The following is an 11,261-nucleotide window of genomic DNA, read 5'->3' as shown; positions in this document are numbered from 1 at the left end:
AAAAACTATTACAATAATTTATTTTAAAATAAGTTGAGAACGTAATGATTTTATTCCTGGGGTATTTTGGTTATATTTTTGTTGTCAACAAACTTTTGGCGAATTGATATCTTGAGAGAGTGGATTGTGTATCCCCCAGCCTCGCTCTGATTTTCAGCGGGAACTAAACTTTTCCAAGAAAGTTTCACTGTCCGAAACGACATTTTTGGTCAAAGTTGTCACTAAAGGGAAGCATACTTTAGCCACAGTGTTTAACGGACGATTTTATTTGAGTTCAGATATCTTCTGCCTCTGCTGACATGGTTTCTCCCGGTGGACTGAAGCAGGTTGACCTTGACGAGTTGGCTCTGAACTTCACAGCTTGGCAAAAGGTGAGAAAGTGGGCGTGGTCTTCTTTCTTGTTTGGATCGCTTTAATCCTTTGTATACGTCATGTGAGTGTTATTTTGGAGTGGACTTCATGCATATTTACAAATAAAAGTGCTGAAATATGATTCAAGATTAATAAAAATGTTATGTGCCATAAAATACAACCAAGCAAGGGACAAAACCAGTTGACTTCTAGTAGGTTCAGCATTTTGTGTGTGTTACAAGTCCTCAAGGTCTGCTAGTTTGTTTTTTGCCATTTGGGTGAAATGTAAACTTTGGTCTTTAACTCTTTCTTCCTTGACCACAGGCTACAACCAAGGTGGCTCAAGAAAACAGCACGTTGCAGGTACAAGTGAGAGGACTGACCAAGCAACTACAGGCCAGCCAAGACAACGAGAGGATCAGGAGGGATGGTATGGATTTAAATTTGAGTTCAAGTTATTCCCCTCAAATCTGCTTTTGAACCACATTGAATAACAAATGTTGACATAGAATATAGTGGCTATGTATAATACAGGTAGTATGATACACAAGAATTCACAAATTGGTGGTGTATGAAGAATTCTTTTTCAAATTCATTACACCAGCAAGTCTTTTAATGGAACCTTATTGTTCTTGCAGAAATCAGTGTGCTGCAAGGTCTTGTTGACAAATTACAGGGTACAGTGGCTAAAAGATGTGATTTGGAAGGTGAGTCCTACATCATTGATTTAGTATATCTATTGTCACATGGTATTTTTAAATATTTTTTAAATATTCTTAAATATTTTTAAATATTTTTAAAAAGATGATACCTTTTCATGAGCAGAACACAAATAAATAGTGCATCTTATCATGAACAGAACAGAGATAGTGCATCTTGTGACTCGTTAGATCTATTGACTGTTTGTTCTTTTTATGTCTTGCAGACGAGAACGTGCAACTAAAGGACAAGATTTCCAGCCTCCTAGCTGAAATGGACAACCTTAAACAGGTTTTTAATTTATGATTGCTGTGTCTTGTCTGCTCCTACTTCTTGAATATGCTTCAAAATTATCAATATCATCCCTCTAAATGTCTGCTTGGACATGAAAACATTGGTACAATACATCTACATTTTTTTTAGACCTTTGATCTCTGTTCATTGACATTCAAAAGGAACATGCTAAGGAGCTGTCGGATGCCAGTCGAAGTCTGCAGTCCATGAAGGAGGAGCACAGGGAGCAGCTGAAGCAGTTCAAGGATAACACAGCCAAACTAAGTAAGCACTCAGAAATGTGGCCTTTCTTCTGTCTCTATGACAAACAATAAGCTGTAGTTATTATCAATGTGAATTTTTTAAACTTCAATGTGGCATCAGGCCTTTTTACAGAAAAAAGATGGGTCAAACCAAGAGTTTTTATAAAAAACCTCCTTGGTAAAACTATCAATAATGCTCACAGCACTTGTTTTCCTTGAGGTATTGCTTTTTTCAGGGCACAGCCTTTGCTGAAGTGCATGAATTATCACACGTACTATGGCAATATGTACATGTGAGGGTAGACACACATGTAAAATGTACATACACATGAACATGCATGCACACACACACACACACGTCCATACACCTTGAAAAAACCGTTATCTCCACATAACCAGTACTTTTTTGTTGTTTCTATGCACACAGAGAGGGAAGAAGGTGCTCTACTGCAGCAGACTGTTCAGCAGAAGAACTCCGAACTTCAGCAGCTACAGAAGCAACTGGAGGATCTGGAGAGGGAAAAACACTCCCAGATAGTACAGCTGAAGATGGCGGTATGTCCCTGTCAACATAGATACCTCCAGCAAAGATTCAGTAGCATCTATACGTGGGCATAATTTGTTGGAAAACGTTTTGTAGACAGCTGAAAAGAGGAGACGGTACATACATCCAAAAAAGTTGGGATGTTTTTTAATCATCTCCAACACACCCTCACTCTCAAAAATTAACTTTGTTTTTTCATTGTTTTTATCTGAACATCCTGGGACAACTTTTTTCTAATCCTCCCATGTCTTTTTCTTGCAGTATGACACCAAGTTACTAAAACTACAAAAACAGACTGCAGCATTGCAGCAACAACAAAGGGGCCCATCTTCGGCTAACCATGAGATCTTCAGACAGGTATGGTACATTTCAATGTACTGGTTTGACATTGATTATATTTCTTTACAGTCGATAAACTTCATTTTTTCTGTAGGTAGATCTATATGTGGTGTGTAAATTGTTTGATATTTGCATTTTGTGACTAACCTCTCTTCTACTGTTGCATCAGAAACTGCAAGCACTGAAGAATCAGAGTGAGCAAGAGAAAAGTGCCCTCAAAAGGAACATCATTGAACTGCAGCAAAAACTAAATGCAGCACAACACAGTCATGGCTTAAAGAGGAGGAAGCTGTAGGGTGCTTTAAAAGACAGAGGAAAGCCTGATAGTGCTGTTTACAAATACAATTACAGACCCATATCAATCAATACTGCTGCAGAGGAAATATGGGAAGAACAGGATAACTGAGTTCTACATACTAGGGAGCCCTGTTATCCCATATTTCACCTTCGCATTTATGTATAAGAGTCTTCATAAAGTTCATATACATCTCAATAAGAAAAGTGAAAGAAATAAACATAAGTCTTTGACCATTGACTTCCTTTATTTACACCGGTTGAAGTCATGACATGAACTGTAACAGAACAACTTTTGTAGAAATAACTAGAAAACACTCTTGGCAGTCTTCTTGATCTTCGTCCTTTCCATAGCACATAGACATTCTTGTTACATTTTCCTTACCAAATTTGCCCATGAATTGATTATGCTAACAGAGTCGGGCCAGAAAGTTTATCAATGTACAGCTCTGTTTGAACAAAAGGTGTGACATGTATAGTCTCTGCAAGAGTCTTTGATATTCCTTCCAAGATTAAAAGTTTGTGAAGCAGAAGGACTCGTTCCTTGTTGTAGTACATTTCCCCATTTGATGGTGGAGCAGGTAGAGTTAAATCAGTCCAATGTCCCTGTGAAAAGCACAAGAATATGTTAACCCAAACAACCACAATCATCATTTTTTTCCACATAAACGAAAATGTTTTTCTTTATTTAGCTGTCAATCTTTATTAAAATATGTTGTGTTTTCAGTAAGGATATCTGGGTGAACTCTATAAGTATATTCAGTTCTTTAACATGAAGCCCCCCATACACACAAACAGAGACTTGATGTCCTTTCAAATGAACAAATAATCAGAATGATGGCTGATCATAGATTCATATCTACATCTATACAATACACAAGATCCTGCATGGAGCATAACATCTAGGAAATAATGAAATATTTCATTTTCAAGACACAGTCATAATCTAAGAATTCTTGACTTTGCCATACCTTCCAAAAAAGCAAAGGAATCCAGTTCTTCTATGGAATTATCTGAAAGAAATTAAAAACCATGAAGCACATTAGTACAAAATAAGTTGTAACTGAAGGCTATTATAGATGTTAGTATTCCATGTTTTTGTGAAATATTCCTGTTTACCATTACAGTAGCCAATCACTGACTGAAATTCTAAACATCTACAGAAATGTCTATACACATTTGAATCAAGGAACATCAATATTAAAATAGGACCTACCTATGTCTTTCTTCTGCAGTGTTTTCCTCTTGCCCTGCCTGGCATGTACATATGCCTCCTTGGCCAGGGCCTCTATGAATAATTCCTGAAACAAAGACATTGTTACAGCATATTTCATAAATAGCAGAAATATTGTTCTGGCCAATGCATCATGTTCTAGTATCTCGTTTGACGCAGCAGAGTGCAGTATGGTTTTCATGTTTATGATTACGAGGGGGAGGGGGGCGTTCTCACCGTCGATTTCGATATCAGCAAGACGGATTCCTGGCTGGCTAGAGTGACGTCAGGGTCCAGTTTCATCATGGCCTTGATCCTGGTAAGAGGCAGCTTGCTCAGTCGCTCGGGTTTGTCTCCATCGCCGCTGAGCTGGGACTCAGAGTTGGGAGTTTCAGGCCGGTCTGTCGCGGCGTCTGCGATTTCTCCATTTTCAGCTCCCGCCATTTTCTTGACTTTGTCCCGATTGCGCATGCGTTGTACAGGGGATTGTGGGATATCTTAACAGGTGGCTGCACCTGTCCCATTTCTTCGATGTAGCCCGGAAAAAAAGCCATCTAAAAAAAAGGTGGACAAAATGTGCTGCTTTCCCCTGAAAGCTTGGCTCAAACTCCCTGTCCGTCGGGAATTTTTGTTAATGACTAGGAATGGTACCAAAATATAATTTTTTCATGCCATCCCATGAAATTTTAGGTGGCAAACGCCCAAGAGAAATCCCATGAAAAAAAAAAACTTTACATCAACAAAACTTGATTTTTCGCTTGATCAGTTGATGACGACAATAACCGATTTACAAATATAGCACTCCGTCCTGACAGTGTTATCAAGCCTTTCTCAATTCCCGTCGCAGCACGTCGCTCCTGGCAAATAAAGTAGAAAGTAATAACTCCTTGTTATCTGTGGAGCGTCGAGATAACCGTGAAGATATAAGTGCGGCAGGGACATGGTGAGTGGAATTCAGACAGCTCGTGTGAAAGTGGGTGGATGGATATTTATACCAAAACACATAGGGCACCCCTCGACAATATGACCTTCTGTTTTTATTTGGCATATTGCCCTTGCGTATACTATAAATGCAGAAATGTTCGCGGTGGTTTTATGTTCGCGGTTTTCGCGGCGACCGTTTCACCGCGAAGTTAAAACCATCGCGAACATTTTGTCCAATACTGTAGCAGTATGTGATTATAGCACTACCGCAAACTTAAAACCATCGCGAACATTCCATTTTCCCTTTAGCGCGAAATAAAAACCACGCGAACTTTAATGCATTACATACATTTACTCTACCGTTCACCCTCACCCACCTCACAACAATGTCAAAGTATTTTGCATGCATGGGATCAATAATGAGTATGATATGATGTATACGAGGATACGCTTTAAATTTTGTACTATAGCTAACTATTACTGCCAATTTATCCTCGTGACTACATAGATGGAAGGTACATAACCTACAATAAACCAGTCAAAGCTCGAATTCAATTGTTGTGTATCATTAGATTGTCTGATAAGGTTTTAAGCGTAGTCATACTATTCATACGTCATGTAATTCATATCATCAATACGTCAAAATCACTCATAAATCAATACGGGAAACAATCGACAATAGATCTGACCTTTTGCAAGAGAGAAGTAATTTCGAATTGATTGAGAAAAACTTAATGGATGAATAAATAAATAATCACGCGCCGCAACATTTGAAAGACGTCCGCGAGTTTATCACGACGTTACAAATGTCAGTGTGGTACCGTTACGGATGTATCGAGCTTTATGTATCTCCTATACGGGGGATACGCACTGTAGATATCAGATACGCTCGGCTGGTGAGATGATTGTGTAAAGCACGTGTAGCGTGGAGACAGACGGCTTCAATTTCTAGCGTAACGTTCCCATGGGTGAAACTCACTTTGTCTCCTACATCCCTGGGACGACACTGAAATTACATCCACAATTGATTATTAATCAACAGAAATGGATTCTGATGGCCCCCTCATTACGCTAAATTAGCCATCCGTCCCTAGGAGAACAAACACCAGACCCTCGTTACCGGTCCATTAAGGCTTGATTACTAATTGAGGAAAGAAGACTAATTAGTGAGTGCGCCGTTGCCAAGATATCTGCCTTTCTGGTTCCGTCATTTCTATTATTCTGATCGGGTGGTGATCAGATCTGGTGTCGGTCCTCTGGAGCAGGGAAGACGGAGCGTCAAGTATCCTGGAGTTTCCGCACCGGCGAAGACGTATGGACGGCGTCTTCGGGAGGTTTATAACGACGTCATTTACGACAGACAGGAGGAGTAACTCACGTACAGTCACGTGGTCGACGTTCATACACGGAGTCAGTCTTCTTGGCGAAAGAACGTCCCTTCGCGTAGTCGCGTCGTGGTAATCTCATTAAATCGATATTATCAGAATCGTACAGCGCTGGAGTCGGGTCTCAGTAACAAGGACGTCTTTACTTGGCTTGGATTGCAATTGGCCACAAGGCCATTACTGAATCTTCAGGACTGGAAGCAATATGATGCGTGGATTTGGAGAGACAAGGTTCTAACCACACAGGACGAAGCACTGTTGCGACTGTCTAGTACTCTACAATACTCAAGTCTTTGAAAGTCAGACTGTTTTTAGGCAGCTATCCAGATATTCATGGATTGGATGTTCGGAGCAGACGTGTGGCGCGAACTGGACGGGATGCATCTCCCTTGGTGGTTGGACGTCATTACGGTTGTGGATTATCTATTCCTAACGTTGACGGCACGAGTTCTGATGGACTAACAGTGATATTGCAGATCTGCACCGATTTAATGCGTTTGCAGCAAACATTTTGAAGAGGTTGACGACGTTTGGGACACAACAAGTAGTTCTAGTCTCTACCAGACTAACTACGCCGGCTATAGGGAGAATATTTGCCAGGGTTTCATTTGCAGGCTCCGCGGGCGAAATAGGATATTCACCATAGACTGACTCTACTGGCTATTTATTCCTTTTTCTGACGAATTCTACGATCCGTACGCCCGTAGGAGGGCCTGGTGGAGGCTATTGCAGACCTGCACCGCTCTAATACGGCGTTCGCAGCGAACATTTTGAGGAAGTTGACGACGTTTGGGACACAACACGTACAGTTCGAGGCATGTCGGCGGGTGTCGGTGTTACCAGGCGGAGACCGAGGCTAGGCTGCCTGCTCGTCGCCGTGGCAGCCGTGACCGTTTTATCGTCAACCTTCGTGGCGCTACACTGGCTCATCTCAGAACATCTTTCTACAGAAGGACAGGGACGGGTACAGACTGCGGATCCTGTAGGACCAGCGGGCGCGAAGATGGAACATGACCTTCACGCGACCGGACCACTCCTGGACAGAAGGATCTTAAGACACAGGAAGTGGCGTAAGACGGGGAGGGAAAGAGCTCCGATAGACGACGAGGATTATAAGATGTACGTGGATGCGGAGGATGAGTAAGATAACGACTTTTCGTCTTCAGAGCTAGAGATTTGATGGCATCACGTGGTCAGAAAGTAGGTCCAACCGATGTAATATCTGAGACTAGCTTAATAAGGCGTATCATCAAATCCATCCTACCATCGCGGGAGACGACGCCTACCTTAGAATGCATTTCATCACTTCACTGCCGAACTAATAGAAAAACTCGCCCTAGCGATGCAGAAATACGACGTCGCCTGGGAATTCTCGCCGTTTTAATCTGGTTCTGGTCACGATTTCGGCCAAGCTTAATTGAATCATAACCGAAAGTGAGCGGAACTGGAAGCGAGTCTGCTGTCCCTTGGGGCGGTACGCGGCCCCATCAAGTCTCCCTCCAAAGCACGGTCCCTTCTATTTCTATCAATTAGAATTCCTGCAATTTGATGAAGCGGAATCAAATGCCATATCGTCTGTAAAAGAACTCGAGGCTTCCTTCTGTTATCACCCGTGTTTTTCAACAAGATTCGGTTGTCCTCTGGAATTGTTAGAAATTAGTAGAATCAATTTGCCGTAAAGCGTCCACCTGTCGTAATCGCCTAGACCGTTGGGGGACGAAAGTGACCTTATGATCGCCGTGCTGGATTATCTACCGTAGACAGGACGTACACAGACGCGCTGCTGACATTTTGTATCCGCTAGCTGACCAATTCGTCGTTCTCTCTGATTTATAGAATGATATACACTGTCATGTCGGTTCTTATTCCATGTAACGACAACATTACACGTTATCGGCGCTCTCTCCTTTGATTTAAGAGGTGGGGCGCAGACGTAATATCATGTTTAAGACACTCCTGTGATTCCTTATCGCACCTTCTTCAGTCAAAACGATCATTAAGAAAGGGCACGACGTGCTGCGGCAAGGAACTTTGACCAAGGAATGGCCAAGTGAACGGTTTGATAGATAGTTGTGTATCGGTGCGCATTCCAAGTTTGGTTGAACGTTGTTATTTCTGACCATGTGTTTCTAGGCATTTACTATCTATGAAGGAGGGTGTTAGAGCTACATATTGTTGTGTGGGTCGTGTTTTATTCCACTTTGGATAATAAAACTAGGCTGGATTTTACGATGGTGTTGTACGCCTGGTGAATATGGCCGCAGGGCCGGTGTCAAGCCAAATTTCTGAGCTAGCCAAATACGCCAGAGTTCAGCTACTGCATCTGAGCACGACACTTGGGGGGGGGGGGGGTCCAGTATATACGTGAGAGGAGTACTCTAAGTGCAAAACATTCGTGGGACGGGGTCATTTTTCAGGCATAAGTCTAACCCTAACCATAACTCTAACTCTAGCCCAAAACCCCTTCCCTAATCCTAATCATAACCCTGGTTATGATTAGAAATCTTAACCCTAATCCTACATGTAAATCTTGCCCTGCCCCCATCGACTGCCCAGCCCTAACTCCACACAGGTGCAGTACCTGACCGCTCACGGATTTGGCAGCTCAAGGATTTGGCGTCACACCGAGCCACAGAATCAAAGTGGGCCGTACTGCAAAAGGTGATTGCTGTTGTTAAAATCCTTATTTCGTCAATTTTGTATACACATGTATTAAAACAATTCTACTTCTTTTGCAGAAATATTTCTAAAATCCAAAATATTCCATTAAAACATAGTGAACACGAGCTAATTCAATTCTAAGTTACTACACAAGCTTAAGACGACATTTCGATGCACGAACATTGGTGAAAAATATGGCGTTATGATCTTTTCACGCGAATATTACGTGAATAACAACATGATGGCAAAGACGCGACAAGCATAATGACTAATGTCCTCACTACATTTGTATATACACTGGCGGTAAAGGAGCTCGGATATCAGTGTTCTGTAAAGTTTAAGGTAGAGGACATATAGTCTCCTTTGCAGGCCTCCTGAGCATGGGTAGATACGGTCCCCCAAGCAGATACGGTCGCCCAGCTCAGGTAGATACGGTCCCCCAAGCAGATACGGTCCCCCAGTTCAGGTAGATACGGTCCCCCAAGCAGATACGGTCCACCCAGCCAAAGAACCTTGCCCCCTGCCCCCGAAGACCGACCCCGCCCGACTCTCCGCTGTAAGCGGAGCTTGGGTTTACAGCGGAGAGTGGGGCGGGGTTGGTCTTCGGGGGCAGCGGGGGGTGGGCCGGGAAAGCTTGGGCGCGCGTGCGGTGCTTGGTAGCGCGCGTGCGGTGCTTGGTGGCGCGCCAATATACGGTGTCTACTAGTCTAGTCTCTCATGGTATACCCGGCCCCGATAAGTTGAAAATCGCGAATCAGCGCTCCCCCAAAAATAAACGCCGGCGCCACCCGGGAGGCCTGCAAAGGAGGCTAAAGGACAAATTTGATGTGCCTTAAGATTGTTGCCTCGGTGGACGCACAACAGCCTAACTGAAAGATAGACGAGCTACTCCAAGAGATGCTAGTGTGGTGCCTGACTGAGAGTGTAAAACTAAGGAAGGGATTTCGTTACGGACACTGCGTGGATATCCTTCCGCAGTAAGGTGGGTTTCTTCACACCCTGTGACGTCAGCTCAAAGAGCATGATTAATCACCCGAACAGGAGGTGTTGATTGGCGCAGCCCTGCGATCTGTCTGGACTTCTGTCTGCAGTCTGAGGATCCTAATACTTGTCCTTTCAATGTTTACTTAGTACTGTATATCGCAGCGTGTACCAGGAGGGCTGCTCTGGCAATTCTTTAAAAGGCGTAAATTTTCTCTCTATCATTACCTTCGCCGAGAAGGTTATATTTTCGTCAGCGTTCGTGTGTGTGTGTGTCCGTCTGTAAACACGATAACTCGAGCAAGCCTGAATGGATTGTCTTCATACTTGGTATGTGGGTAGGTCTTCTTGAGACCTCGAAACGATTATATTTTGGGCCCCCTAATGGCTTGCTATGGTACTACAGTGGAACTTCCGGGTTTGATATTTCATGTTCTAGACATGCTTTGGTCATGATTTTTGAGTGGTACAATGATACAGTAGCCTTCTTTGCTAAGATAAGACTTTTATACTTTGAATAACTTATGTTGTTTGGGTAGAGACGATGATCAACTGACATAGTTCATGCAAATGAGGTCCTTATTTGCATAATAAATGGAAACATTTATGATATGACACTCGAAAAGGCTAACATCAGTCGGCGAAGGTATGGGGTCGTGGAACTCTAATTTGAACAGAAGTCAGGATTATCAATTTCTTACCCAACGTATCTGAATATGTATGCAAAGTTCTTACATCCCGTTCCCCTGTGACAACGTAAATTTGTCATATTGATGATAACTTAAAACAACCTACCTGTTAGAATCTTAGGCGTGTGGTGCATCCATGGATCTCCCATACCACATCTGAGCATTTTATGTCATCTGGTATTACATCTTATATCCGTTATTGTCTCATAAACTCATTGTATATGTTCACATCACATTCAGAGAAGAGAAAACCCCGGACAAATAATAGGATTATAGTCTATTACGCATCATCGGTATCATAACATGTTGGTTGTAGAGTGGAAGTTAAGAGTACAGCGACGTGCGCTGCCACACGAAGGTTCGCGGTCCTCGTCTTAACGTGATTACATGGAGAGGAAGTAACATCGTTTTGTGGCCAATAATTCTCTTCAACAGACTGGAACAAAGTTGTGTGTGGATCGACTTTGTGATGGGAAGGAAGTTTACATACATGTGACCGTGACATTGAAGGCAGTTTGCGTCAAATCTGGATAGATTGACAAGTTCATATTCTACGCCTCAGTTCCCTTTACTTATTAGTAGTAACGTGCATTTAAAATGTTGTATATTAAGTAGTATTAGAACAGAACAGAAATGTGACCGTGA

The 11,261-nt window shown here is 42.5% G+C and overlaps 2 protein-coding genes across 2 annotated transcripts; one reads left to right on the top strand and one right to left on the bottom strand.

Annotated features, from left to right (window-relative positions):
• Positions 1 to 121: 121 nt before the first annotated feature.
• Positions 122 to 3,296, top strand: LOC136444876 (coiled-coil domain-containing protein 152-like). The gene is made up of 8 exons (XM_066442632.1): positions 122 to 371; positions 676 to 781; positions 990 to 1,058; positions 1,277 to 1,341; positions 1,506 to 1,608; positions 2,014 to 2,141; positions 2,392 to 2,487; positions 2,639 to 3,296. The coding sequence occupies exons 1-8, from the start codon at positions 300 to 302 to the stop codon at positions 2,762 to 2,764; spliced, it is 765 nt and encodes a 254-aa protein (XP_066298729.1). The 5' UTR covers positions 122 to 299; the 3' UTR covers positions 2,765 to 3,296.
• On the bottom strand, positions 2,991 to 4,454 carry LOC136444877 (DNA polymerase epsilon subunit 4-like). Its single transcript, XM_066442633.1, has 4 exons — positions 4,214 to 4,454; positions 3,980 to 4,064; positions 3,735 to 3,776; positions 2,991 to 3,369 (listed from the first exon to the last, which is right to left on the bottom strand). The coding sequence occupies exons 1-4, from the start codon at positions 4,445 to 4,447 to the stop codon at positions 3,356 to 3,358; spliced, it is 375 nt and encodes a 124-aa protein (XP_066298730.1). The 5' UTR covers positions 4,448 to 4,454; the 3' UTR covers positions 2,991 to 3,355.
• Positions 4,455 to 11,261: the final 6,807 nt, after the last annotated feature.

This window comes from Branchiostoma lanceolatum, chromosome 11 (genome assembly GCF_035083965.1).
Source record: "Branchiostoma lanceolatum isolate klBraLanc5 chromosome 11, klBraLanc5.hap2, whole genome shotgun sequence".
NCBI lineage: Eukaryota > Metazoa > Chordata > Leptocardii > Amphioxiformes > Branchiostomatidae > Branchiostoma > Branchiostoma lanceolatum.
The sequence above is the reverse complement of the archived record's forward strand: the minus strand, read 5'-3'. Positions and strand labels throughout refer to the sequence as shown.

Bases quoted from the DNA above. Each gene is read 5' to 3' on its own strand.
- LOC136444876 (XM_066442632.1), top strand. From the start codon at position 300: ATGGTTTCTCCCGGTGGACTGAAGCAGGTTGACCTTGACGAGTTGGCT. The intron at 1,609-2,013 runs GTAAGCACTCAG...CTATGCACACAG, and splicing joins GGATAACACAGCCAAACTAA to AGAGGGAAGAAGGTGCTCTA. The intron at 2,142-2,391 runs GTATGTCCCTGT...TTTTTCTTGCAG, and splicing joins TAGTACAGCTGAAGATGGCG to TATGACACCAAGTTACTAAA.
- LOC136444877 (XM_066442633.1), bottom strand. From the start codon at position 4,447: ATGCGCAATCGGGACAAAGTCAAGAAAATGGCGGGAGCTGAAAATGGA. The intron at 4,065-4,213 runs GTGAGAACGCCC...TCTTTGTTTCAG, and splicing joins TGCTGATATCGAAATCGACG to GAATTATTCATAGAGGCCCT. The intron at 3,777-3,979 runs GTAGGTCCTATT...AATTTCTTTCAG, and splicing joins ACTGCAGAAGAAAGACATAG to ATAATTCCATAGAAGAACTG.